Below are 12,893 nucleotides of genomic sequence, written 5' to 3'. Positions count from 1 at the left end.
AGATGCCGTCACATGCCCACCCCCAGCACACCCCAGGCACCATACCTCACACACACTTACATACGTACCTGACACAAACGTTCTATGGACCCAACGCACATTCCAAACCACAATCCCCCCACAGACACCACATTCACACACACACAGCACATTATACACATTCACACCACACTCAACACACACACACAGTGCACTCAAACACACCGCACAGACTGGAACCACGTACACCACTCCCACCACACACATGGCACATTCACAAAACACACACACACACGCACTTCTGTGTTTACAACAGTGACTCCAGTAATTACCTCTCTTGCAGATAGCGGAGAGATCCACAGACGTAATCTGCACACATGACCTTGCTATGAGCTGAAATAGAGTGAGAGGAGTGGCAGGGTCATGGGAGTGAACGGCGGGGGCATGGCGTGCAGCCCCCTTCATCCGCCCTCACTCACTGGGTCAACGATGTCTTCCAGTCCAGGGTATCCACTGTCCACTTGAAACAGATGATCCTTTTCACCAGCAATTTTCAACAGCTGAAAGGGAGAGGAGATGACCTGAGCCCACAGCCAGGGGTGATGACCCAGAGGTCCCCATCCCAGGAGACAGACACCGGGGGCTAGACCCTGGCATCCACCAGCAGCCCACCCTCAGGGAAGGGAAAGCTCTTCCACCCTTGCCTCTGCTGTGCAGGTCTTACACAACACTTGTTATTCATTCTGAACGGCCACCTTGCACATCTTTCAACTCCCTGGGCCCAGTCTAAGTGGAGAGGGCCCCGACCCCACTCCCCAGGCACATTTTGGTGGGTACAGGCCCATCCTCTGGGTGACCCTGAGAGAGCCATCTTTGAAGCTTTCCCCAGCTAGACTCACAAGTGACCCCTCGTTACCTGCTCAGAATTACCTGGGATAGCTGATAATTTTGCACACCCACGAAATACAGAGTTGCCCCCAACTGCCTGGATTTTGCAGCCTGAGAAAGAGGAAGTGTTGGGTATAATAAATTTGGTCCAAATATGTGGACCAAAAGGCTGGTAACAATGGGCTTGACTCACTTCAACTTGTGTCTCTGCAAACGATTCTGGCAGCAGTTCTTCACCTGTCAGCACGATGATGAGGCTGGGTACCTTCGCTCCTGTGGGAGAGGCAGGGCATGTCTCGGTCTAGGAGAGCAACTGTCACAGGCTTCCAGGACCCGAGCACTGCTCGCCACATCTCACCCTCCTGGGGAAAGGCCACCCTGACCTGAGCACCTGCCTCCCACATGCCTGGAAGGCTTTGCAGCTTATCATGCAACAAGAAGGGCCCCTAGCCCAGGATCCACTTTGCAGATGAGGAGACTAGGCCCAGCTTAGGGTTCTTCCTACAGAACTGTCACTTCTACCAGACAGTACAACCTTTGCCCTGAAAGGCAAGTCCAGCACTTTCACAGGATAAGCATCAGCCTTCCAGATGAGCAAAAGCAGGAGTGGGCACACCTACTGTGCAAGACTCCCGCAGGTCCATGCAGACCTGTTCCAGCTCTGGACCTCACGCACAGCTCTCCCACGGGCACTTGTAGACCCAGCCTCAGGGCTTGAGGTCAGAGGCAGGTGAGCAGTAGACCCCCTCCCCAGCTCAATGCCTCTCCCTGGGCCCCACATCTTTCCTAGACCCTACAGCCAAGATGAGATGTTTCTGGCAAGCACAAGACTTTTACACTACGGGAGACACAGAGCAGGAGCATCAACCCAAGGGAAGGAGCTGAAGGGAGAAGGAGTCAGGGAGGAATGTGTGCTCAGCAAGGGGGAAGGTCAGGCTCCCTTCTTACATAGCCCCGCCGCTCTAGGACCCGCTGGGTTTCCCCCTTTCTTCTTAAGGCAGCCCAGCTCCAGGGCCAGTGCCTCACATTTCCTAGGAACCCCGAAGTCGCACACGCGACCCTTTGCTGTGCAGCGGAACATCACGGGGTGGTTTTCATCCCCACTGCTCGGAGCAGGAGGCTTCCGCTCAGAGAGGGCACGCAGCTGGCTCCACGAGTCAGAGCTTGGATGCGGCCAAGGACGGTCTGCACCGACCTCACTGAGGCCCAGGCCTGGCTCTTTTCCGAGACACCATCGCCAAGAAGGCAGGAAGCAGCTCACTTACCTACAGCTCGTGTTCTTTCGATCTGCTCATTGGCCTGCAACAAAATGAAGGAAAAAGTGTTTCGGGGGTACAGTGAGATGACCCAATGATGACCCTCTGAGAACTTGAGAAAGCACAGCCACATCTCAGAAATCTAGGTTCTGTACCTTTTCCAATCCGTGCTGCATATTTATGGCTCCGGAAGGTCGTACATTGAGCAATTCAACAAGCGCATTGTTTATTTTTTTTCTGGAAAAAAAAAAAGTCAGAGGAGGTGGGAGATGGAATGAGGGGTTGCCTATTACAAGCAGCCCCAGGCTGTCCTTGTCCATCTGCACTGCATTCAGCCCTGCCGGGACGGGAGACGGCCAAGTCAAGGAGCCCTGCCCCGGCCCTCTGTCCTGTGCCTTTGGCATTGGCTGGCCTGCTTCCCAACTTCCCAGTCCCTATCGGGTGAGCAGCGTGGCGAGGGGACGCTGCTTTCTATGCCCGTAGGTGAGGCCTGGCCTTCTCTATACTCAGGTCTGTCTAAGCCGTGCAGAACTGGGGGCCTCCCCCAGGGGTCCACCCTGACTGTCCATGGTGAGTACGGGGAGATACCAGCTGCGATTCCATCACAGTGTGACTGGCAGCACGACCGCCCCCCGGGGGCCCTGCTGAGGGCACACTGTACGCGCACACTTAAGGCAGAGCTTGGCAAGGTCACCGTGCTCACCCTGGCCCCTCCTGTCCACAGGCCCTGGGACCCTCCAGTGCAAGGTCCTCAGGCTCTGTCTGGTGCTCCTCCCACTCTCAGGGGGGTTCCAGTCATTTTCCTCCATGAGAATCTTAACCTCCCTGCTACTCAGAAGCTCCATAACATCCCACCTCCCACCTAGACCCTCCTGGGATGCAGGCCCACGGGGCCTTCCTCCAGCGCCCTGTCCCAGCCTGGTGTTCAGGACCCACTCCTGGGCTCACCTGACCAGACTCACTGGGAATGTGCTCCCCTCCTGAAGCACCCACACTTGGATGATACCCATCCCTTCCTCCCTGGTTCTGATTGTCTCCCTCTTTCCCCAGCGGCCCAGGACAGAAAGTGACAAATAACAGCAGGTGCCAGGCTCTGTCCTAAAAGGCCCCCCACATCTGCTCCACCTGATTAGGGAATCTTCACAGTCAGCCTGTTCTAGGGAAAGCATAGAGCATGGAGGGAAGGACTAGGGTGAGGTGGCAAGATGGGCTCTGAGGGGAGGAGTCTGTCTACTAGCACAGGATCCAGCCAGTGCCAGTGCAGAAGTGGCAGTGGGGCCCAGGGGGCCAGGGCTGAAGGTCACGGAGGGCAGTGAGGGGAGGGTCCAGGGCAGCCGTGCCTGCACACCAGTGGGTTCCTCAGTGTGGGCTCAGGGGCCCCCTCTGCTCCCTGGCCCTCCCTGTGGCCTGATGGCTGGGTCGGCTCTGGGGGATCAATGAAACACTTACCTGTTCGAGGTCAGCTTCATGTTGATGCGGCCGTGTGTCGAGTAGGTAATGAACGACATACGCTGTTTGGGGCTTGGGAGGAAACATGGGCTTGTGAGCAACTATACACACAGGCTGAAAGTGATGCTGATATGCAACAGGGAGGGGGTGCCCACCAAGCTCCCTGTTCTCCATTCTGTCTCTTTTAGTGTGGAGTCTATTTCCTGGACTCCAGAAGTTCTCATCACTTTAGTGAAGGATTATGAGGCCTGGAAGGCGTGCAGCCCTCTTGTCAGAGTGCGGCATAGCACCCTGTAGACCCAAATCCCAAAAGTCTGTTTGCTCTCTCTGCCTCTCTCTCTCTCACACACACATGCACACAGGGCTGCTGCACGCACAAGGAGACAGACAGCTTCATACTCTTCCACGGGGGCCCTCCCAAGCTGGCCTCTCCTCTCCTGTCAAATTCTTCGTACTTTCACTTCTCCTCCTCCCTGGACCATCTTCCCCAACTCTCTCCCCCTCATCTCAAAGAAATTATCCTCCCTCATCAGCCATTCATATTCTCCTCTCCCTTTTCACCTTCTGGCCCCTCTCTTCTGATCGCCTGGCCCTCATTATCCTTTAGTTACATTGTTCCCACAGGTCCCTATATGAGCTCCCCACTGGTCCTGGCTCTTGCCCACAATTATGAGACTTCTCTGCCTGGAGTACAGCTGGAGTCCTGCCTTTCTGGAGTCCCACCAGCGTCTCTGATCACGCATCATCCAGAGCTCCCTATGGCTCACGGCAGGAAATCCAAGCCCTGCTTCCTGGCATTATTGGCCTCTTTTGCCTTGGTCACAAGTTGACCTCTCGCTTCACCTCCCAGCCTTCCCATGGTAATCATGTTCAGCCAAACAGACCTCTTACTGCTCAAATGACCTTCATGGTTCTTGTTACCCTGTATTTCTCATCCTTCAAGATCTAGATAAAATTTCCACATCCAGATGTTTAGTTACAGTGTTAAGTAGTTTGCCTAGTTCCTAATCTATGAGGTCCTCCAGGGAAGACTGTGCCCCTGAAAACAAGGCCTGACTCCCAGGAAGGAGCCAAGCAAGGCTGCAGAGATCTTAGAAAACAAATGGGATCTGTCCTTCTCTCCTGCTTCAGAACACTGCCCTGAGCTTTGCGACCTGAGGCAGTCCCATGTACACTGCATCTAAATAGCAATGTACTCAGTTAGAGAGGAAAATGCCCTGCAACACAGAGCTGAAAAGCCATACTTTTTAAATCTGTTCACCAAATCCTGCACAAAGCTCTGTGTGAACTCCCAGTTGGCATTTACACTGCGTGATCTGAAAAAGAAGAAGACATGAGTCAGAGATGGAGGTGCATGTATCACGTGAGCATGGTTTCTGCCTTCCCTGCCTTCCTGCAGGCCCTTAGCAAGCTCCTCCACGAGAGACCCCAGCTCCTGAAATAGCTAAAGCCAGCACAGCTCCTGGAGTGAGGTCAGCGGGTTACCTTCGTGGTGACTTTAGTCAGTGTGAGTGGCAGCAACTGACTCATTAGACCTGTGTGGTAGGGGATGGGGGACTTCCTCGATGAGGGGCTTTCGGTGGCAAACACGGATGGTTGATCATGCTACATGGGAATGTTAGGAAATGAGGTAGGATGCATTGGTCTGTAAAGCCTCCCGAAATTCTGATATGCTGTCGCTCCTGGTCCCCCATTTCCCCTTGGGAATCACCATTCCCAGCTCTCTGCTCCTCTTCCAGCCCTCGAACACGGGGGTGGGTCAAGGCTCTCCGCTCTTCCTCCCCACCATTCCTGCCTACAAGGCTACATCTAAAACCGTCAGCAAATAGTGAGGAAACTAAGGACAGATGACCCCAATATCAAGATTATCCAGTGAGAACGTGTCTATCAGGCACTTTACGTACATGATTTCTGATTTCAGAACAACCCTATGATAGTACAATTATTCCCACGTTTCAGATGAGAAAACAGGATTCCACAGGTCATAGAATGTGACACAATTTCAATAGCTAGCATGGATGTGAACCCAGCTCTGGCTGCAAAGCCCACACTCTACCCATCGCACTTGGCAGGTCAGGGTGACACTGAGGCAGACAACTGCTGGGTAGCAAAGCAGCAGACTTTGTCCACCTACATAGAGATTTTCTCTCAGACCCACACTGAAGTGCAGGACAACTCCATTCCTAACTTTCTCTTTTCCTCCCCATTATCTCTCTCCTCTGCTTTCCCATTGAATGAAAAGGACACTCCAAAGACAATTTATAGGAAACAAGAGTCTTCAACCCACTATCTACTCTGGGATAGTTGTTCATTGATGTAATTTTGAAGGAAACCCTTGATTCCATAACACAAGAATGTGAGAGCTCGTAGGCAACCACAGGGACCTACAGTCCCCAGCAAGGAAGCAGTAGGGAACAGGGCAGACACGTGGGCTTCTGGCACTCAGGGCTCCAGTCATGATTTCGTGCCCCACTCGTCAATGAGAATGGAGAGATGGGCATCAATACACAGCTCCACTATTAAACCTTGAGGCCAAACGTCCTAGTGATATAACTATTCTGGGAGAATGGATGCATAGAGCAGAATCATATAAGGGAGCTGAGATGTAACTAAGCTAAATTGTCTTCTCCCACAGTAAGAAGTTAACAGAGAATATGTAACCTCAAGCAGCAAGAAACACCAAAAAGTATAAACATGTTTTAGCGTATGAACACAGTATTAGATACATGGTCACAATGTCTAGAAAATACAATCTGGAATACTTGCACATGGCTGTCTCTGAAGAATAGGATCAGAAGTGGGGTGGTATGGGGTACAAGAGCCTCAAGGTTTTTGGTTTTTTTTTTGTGTGTGTGTGTGTGTATTTGTAATAGTGTTCCATCTTAAATTAATGTTCAAGCATTTCCTTGATAAATTTAAAAATGAAATTACAGACCAACTAGTGGCATGAAGTGTGAAAATGGCAGACTTGGAAGCTCAAAGCACTTGTCACCCAGCGGGCCCCATCTGGGGGTGCGCAGCTCCAGGCCCTGGGGCTGAGGTTGCGTGGTTTCAGGTCTTGCCTGGTGGCTGCAGCTACACTCTAGGCACATTCCCCACTGGGGGCCCAGGGCTGGGAAGTGGGTGTGTTAATGCTTTCTTTGGCACCCTCAGCTCCTCCTCCCATTTGTACAATCTGGCACGATTTAGTCCTGGCCAACCAAAAAGGCAAGTGTCAAGGCGACGGCCATGGTGGGGGGTAGGGAGCACAGTGCAGTGGCACAGCCTGTCCTGGAGCCTGAGTGGGGTACAAGGGACTTCCATGGCTCCCCTTCCTCTCCTTCCTTCTCCACTCTGAGGGCAAGGCCTGTACTCCTCACCCTGAGCTGCCGGGAGAGCCAGCTGTGGTCGGAGGGGCGAGGGCTGCCTGCCAGCATTTAAGAAGCCAAAGGAGGCAGTGGGAAGAAAGGGGCAGGAGTGGGGAGGTCCTGGCTCAAAAGCTGTCTCTCTAGTGCCTTTGTCACGCCCATGTCACACTTCCTTGGTGGGGAGAGGGGAGTATCTTCCCACCGTCTAACGTTTGGAAGCAAATTAGCTCGGCTGACACTGAGTAAATCACTTGCACCTCAGCCTCAGTCCCGTCATCCCAAAATAATGAAAGATCCATTGCCTTAAGGTTTGGGAGGCCTAAGTGGGAGGGCACGTTGCCTGGCACGTAATGCCCAATTATTATTATTACACATGCCCCTCCTGCACCCTGAGCCCCTCCCCATCCTCCCAGGGCCTAGATGTGCCTGAGCAGGCCCACCAGCAGAGAGCAGGGTGTGGGCAGGGGCACTAGAACAGGATGGCAGCTGAGAGGACCTTTCAGACTCACTGGCCCTCTCTGGGAAGACTGACCCAAGGAGGCTCTCAGTCCCCCAGGACCATTCAGACCCCAACCCAAGACCAAGGTGGGAACCACTAGCCCCCTGGGCTGTGCTGAGGATCAGTGAGGCAAGAGTTGCCCAGGGCAACGCAGAGTCCTTCCCCGAGACAGCGAGGAGGGACTTTTCCTCCTTGGCAGGGGAGGCTCCCAGCTCTGCGGGTTCAGCTGGGCTTGCATCCCCCTATCAGCAGTCTCCATGGAGACTAGGGGGAGTCAGAGGCAGTCCCCCCTGGGATGGAATGAGGCAGCTCAGGGATCCTGGGTCCTGCAGCCCCTCCAGCCTCTGGGCTGCTTCCTCCAGCCTCCAGGAGCTGTCCTCCTTTTCAGGAGACTGCACATCACAGGCCTGCCCTGCTCTCCCTCCAGGGATGGTTTTAAAGACGACAGAAAGGCCAAGAGAGTCCTTGGACACCAGAGAGTCCTTTAAATATAGTGACAGGCATACCACTGTCAACACTGAATAAGTAGCATTTATTCCCAGCCCACACAGGACGTGAAAATGGAAGCAAGGTCATCTCCCCCAATGACTGAGACCCCCAAACCCCTTCCTTCTTTGAGGGCTTGCAGGGGCCTAACCCACAGCCTAGCTCCCCCCAGGCTCTGGACAAACCAAAGTGTCCTGGAAGTGCACACACACACTGCAACTTGGGTCCCCAAGGTGTCCCAGAAAGAAGCAAAGCACTGGCAGCAAGAAAGCCAAGGGCTTTCTAAGTAGTGACACTGGGGATGCCCAAAAGCCACCTGGCCATCTCCCTGGGGCCCATTTACACAATAGTCATCGGTGTGAAAAACAAAATAAAACAAAACATGCCAACAGACAAAAACCAAAAGCCAAAGCCAGAGGGCGCTAACTGCTGAGAAGTTTGCTCCCAGTAATTTCCTCCCCAGCTGATTAAGGGGCCTGCAGGTCACAGATCTGGGCCATGTGGCTGGAGGGACTGAGTCATCTAGAAACCAGATGGAGGCCTTTAATCCTTTTCAGGAGAAAAAGTCCCAGGGAACAAATGCCTGGGGCATTCTTTCTGCCCCAGGAACAGGGAGGCCACAGAGAGTCTGTTCCTTGAATATGACCAAGACAGTCCCTGCTTCCCTCTCTCAGAGCCTGGGGCCCCGTACTGACCCCAGGGACAGCACTGTTCTATGGCACTGACTAGAGCAGGAGGGCCACTCACGAGTCCAAGACGAAGTACAGGTCGTCAGTGCTCCAGCAGGATTCCCCATCTGCTGGGCTCTCCTGGAGCCTGGAGCTGGGGTGGTGACCTTGGTCCTGGGTGAAGTAGCGGTGGAGGGTGCTCCGGGTGGTCAGGAGCGGAGATGGCAGCAGCAGCAGCAGGAGGATGACAAACATGGGACCCAGCATCCTGGGGCCCATAAACTTCAGGCCACCTCAAGCCAACACCTCCTCTGCTTCCTCCCGTGCTCAGGGTCCTCGGCACTCCCAACCTCAGCTCTATTCACGCTCTGATCAATATACCTTGCACCTGCAAGCAGCCACCTGATACCTGCCCTGTGGGTCCAAGTAGCAAGTGGTTGGCTGTGGGGTGATGGCCCCACTACTTATGCACCTTCACCCCACCCTGCTGAGGTATGTCCATTATGACGGACAACAGGTTGCCATGGTGACCTTGTGACCTGCAGCTCTGCTCAGTGTTCTCCCTGTGGGCAACCCCAGGCAGGAGTTTGAAGGGCTGGTCAGATGAGGCCTCTATTTGTCCCTTATCCCAAACCCTCCCAGGGTCTTTACAATTTCAAGGAAACCCAGCCCTTTGGTAAACTGACAGAGGGCAGCTGAGGGGGCCTACATACGGACATCACTGAGTGTGAGCAGGTGGAGACAAGAGTGCTGTAAAGTTTATCTGTGGGGACACTGAAGTCACCCAAGGGATAGAAGGATCTGGAAGAAGGTTGTGAAAGCAGGGCCAGTGTCTTTTGTGAATGAGGGACATTCCAGTTATCTGCTCTGTGTATTGAACCATCCCAGACCTAGGGACAAAAAACAGAACAATTCCATATGCTCACAGGTTCTGCGGATTAGAAATTCAGAGATGTCTGAGCGGGCATGGGCTGACTTTCCTCCATGGAAACCCACTTGCCCTTTCATGTAAATTTGGAATCATATCATAAACTCTCCACTCACCTAAACCTCTCTTAATATTTTAGCAAAATAAAGTTAAATATGTAGATACATTTGGAGGGATTTGAATCTGCTATCTGGATTCTCCTACCAGTGAACATCAGGCACCCGGCCTACTTCCCTCCTTAGGGGCAAACCCAGCATGGGCTGAAGTAAAGGCTACTCCCAGGTGCGTGGTGGTGCTGGGGATGGATGAATTCCTGGGTGTCACTGGCAGGTGTCCAGGCTGGGCTCACTGTGGGGAGGCAGCCTGATGTGGGATGGTTGTCATTGGAGGAAAGGAGAGCCTACTTACCTGGGGATTTCTTTTCAACTCATGGGGCTCTGAATGCTGAGCCTGGAACCATAGACGGGACCTGGCTGACCTGAGCCTTGTGGGGAAGTTTGGCAACAGCCTCTACTCCGGGTCTGTGACAAGCAGGGAGTGTGGCAGCCCAGGGCAGGGCTGAGAGCCCGGAGCACGGCAGGTGCCGGCACCCCTGGGAACGGTGCACAGCGCCCCTCTGCACCATGCGTCGTACCCGGCCTTGTGTCCCTGCTGCCCTTCAGGCCCTGCTCTTGGCCACTTGTGCTCTTGCAGGAACTACAGCTCTAAGGGGTCTGCTTCACTCTGGGAATTGTAGGCATGTGGAGCCAGGATGAGGTTTCAGGGTTTTGAGCAGAAGAGATGTTGAGTTAAAGGACTGTGCTCTGCCCAGACAGCTGCTCCTTTTACATTCTATCTGCCCTCACCCTGTTTCTCCAACAGCAAAAACCCCAAGAAGAAAGTGAATCCAAGAGTGAGCACAGCCAGCTTGCAGGCAGCTGTACTTCGCCTGCTACACTCCTGCTGCTGCCCTCCACCTCTGACAGCACAGAGGGACCTGCAGCCCCAAGACGGGAGAAAGATCCTTTCTGGAAGGGAGGGCATTCTTTCTGTGTTAAAAGTTATACAACAGGCTGACCGGGATCCAAGGACAGGGGATGGAAGGCGGGCACCTCCCTGGGATCCTTTTTTAACAAATCTTTTTCGTCCTCCACAGCACCTTACAGCTTGCATTCTCGAGCTCCCTCCTCCTGTATCAATGCCATTTTATTCTTCAGTAAATCCACAGTCCTTCACAGTTCATGTTCCTGTGCTGCAATTTCTCAGGTCCCTTGCAGAAGCACATTCCTCTCATCTGTAGATATTTTGAATACTGTGAGAAACAGCCAAACCATGGTTCCCACGGCCCAATGGCCACTCTTTTTTCTTCAAGAAGCTCCTTATTATGCGGTGGGCTGCACCTTCCTCAAGTCCTGGGACAGGGTCCAGTCCTCTAGGAGGCAAGCCACCTCAGACCACATGCCCACTGGGGGACACTCAAATGTCTCCCTTTCATAGGGGTATCTCGCTGAAGTAACACTCCCATGAGGGTAGCCTTTTCCATTCTTTGGTCTACAATGAATCCTGCTGGCTAAGCCAGTTGCCTTGACTGAGTGTTTCAGTCCCACACAAGCTCACTTTGGATTCAATGAGACCGAGAAATGACAATGGAACATTCTTGGGGTAAAAGGGTTACACCCAGCTCTATTCTCCTGGTGATACGTTGAGCACTAGAATCACATCTGCATCCAACTGTCTCCAGGTCCATAATCCTCCTCCATCTCTGCCTCCACCCAGAGCACTGGGCAGAGCTCTTTAGATCGTGACTCAGTCAATATTAGCTTATTGCCGATGGATGCGCAAGCACTAGCCTAGCAGTAGGCCAATTAGAAACACAAGTAGTTTAGGGTCAGATGAGGATCTTGGCCACAGGAGCTTCCATTTCCCCACACTGAGATAGCGTTCCTGAGAGACGCTGTGAAGAAGGTAAAGGATGTAGCAGAGGACATGCCCTGTGGAGCAAGACAGCTGCCGTCAGCTCCCGAAGTGGAGGAGGGTACACTGAAGGGGAATGAGGAGGTAGAGGTGGTGCTGGAGGCCCCAACGCTCCTCTGTTGAAAGCCTGCCCAGCTGTAAATCAAGTAAATAAAGAGATAGCAACTGCAGGTTCCTCCAGGAGAGGTACAGCCCACTCCCCAGGGCACAGTGCACTCTATGTTCCCCTAGACACAGGGAGAGCTGGTGGATTTGGGCTTCCAGTCTCAGCAGAAACCCTCAGAATCCATATCAGCCTGGCTCCTGTACCTTAGGGACATAGAGGTGGAGAGTATCCTCCTGCCTGAATCAGAGATGGGAAAGCTGGCTTCCCTGACAACTCATCCTGCCTTGCAACAGCCAGTGCAGAATGTATACCAGACCCCTGGGACCCATTCCCTACTCAAATGGCTGATGGCCACACTTCTCACTGTACAGCCCAATCTGGTTACTTACCATCTTCCCCACTAGATGGCTAAGGTGTTACAGAATTTGGGCATGAAAAATACCATTTATAACCCAGGAAATTATGACCCAAACGGGGAGCTGTTTACAGTGGAGATAAGGGTATGGTGCTGCAAATGGCTCCCTGAACCCTCTTTGGGCCCTTAGTAGCCATTCTTGCCCCTCACATAGGGCAGCCAATAAATGAGGTTACCCATATTGTGGCAGATTTGGGTGAAGCTGAAGTGCTGAAGGCACAGAAGGGAGTACAGTCCCCTACTGAGAGGAAGGGCTTAAAGGGCCCCGTGAAGGTCATGAGGACCCAGATATGGATTGATTTGAAAGGGGCAGGAGAGGACAGAGAGAACTTGGATGGGAAGTTCAACAGAATTTTATTGGAGCTGTGGTAACAACTGAAGCCAGAGCAGTGGTTACAGCAGCTGGGGATCAGGAAATGGAGACAAAGCCATAGTCTTGGCCTGTGAGCCTGCAAGACTTCCTGCTGGACAGTGAGCCATCCTCACCTGAACGCACACACGAAGGTGATTGGGCTATAGTTTTACTGAGTGGAGGGTGAAGGCACCCGCCTTGGGGCACCAGGTGGGGACCAGAGGCCACATGCTCAAACATCAATTCATTGGTACCCAGTGAATGTTCAACACATGCCAGCTCTGACAGACACAGGAGCTGAATGTTCACTGACTTATGGCAACCCTGAGCGGTTTCAGGGACCCCAATGTTATAGTTGGATACAGAGGTAAGGCCACCAGAGTTAAACAAGCCTGAATCCCGTTGGGAATAGGGCATCTATACCCGAAGAAATATACTCTGTACATCTCTCCAATCTTTAAATATATTTTGGAGCTTGATATTCTCCGGGGCCTATGGTTGCAGACCACTGCAGGTGAGTTCAGACTGAGCATATGGTAAAGGCAGTTCTGAGTGGACATGCTAAGC

The 12,893-nt window shown here is 52.9% G+C and overlaps 1 protein-coding gene across 6 annotated transcripts in view; it reads right to left on the bottom strand.

Annotated features, from left to right (window-relative positions):
- The window catches only part of LOC140846668 (anthrax toxin receptor-like), a 38,757-nt gene that overhangs the window by 14,571 nt on the left and 11,293 nt on the right, over nucleotides 1-12,893 (bottom strand). For 4 of the 6 annotated variants that reach the window (XM_073224114.1, XM_073224113.1, XM_073224109.1 and 1 more), the window contains exons 2-9: nucleotides 4,817-4,888; nucleotides 3,573-3,644; nucleotides 2,279-2,360; nucleotides 2,133-2,166; nucleotides 1,061-1,140; nucleotides 910-978; nucleotides 459-539; nucleotides 312-372 (exon numbers count right to left, since the gene is read on the bottom strand). In XM_073224114.1, the coding sequence (XP_073080215.1) occupies nucleotides 312-372; nucleotides 459-539; nucleotides 910-978; nucleotides 1,061-1,140; nucleotides 2,133-2,166; nucleotides 2,279-2,360; nucleotides 3,573-3,631 (466 nt within the window). In that variant the 5' untranslated portion in view covers nucleotides 3,632-3,644; nucleotides 4,817-4,888. Of the gene's footprint in view, nucleotides 1-311; nucleotides 373-458; nucleotides 540-909; nucleotides 979-1,060; nucleotides 1,141-2,132; nucleotides 2,167-2,278; nucleotides 2,361-3,572; nucleotides 3,645-4,816; nucleotides 4,889-8,651; nucleotides 12,134-12,893 lie in introns of those variants that run through there. The other 2 variants (XM_073224112.1, XM_073224111.1) reach the window with 2 other exon arrangements.

This window comes from Manis javanica, chromosome 16 (assembly GCF_040802235.1).
Source record: "Manis javanica isolate MJ-LG chromosome 16, MJ_LKY, whole genome shotgun sequence".
Lineage (NCBI taxonomy): Eukaryota > Metazoa > Chordata > Mammalia > Pholidota > Manidae > Manis > Manis javanica.
This window is presented reverse-complemented; position numbering and strand designations above follow the sequence as displayed.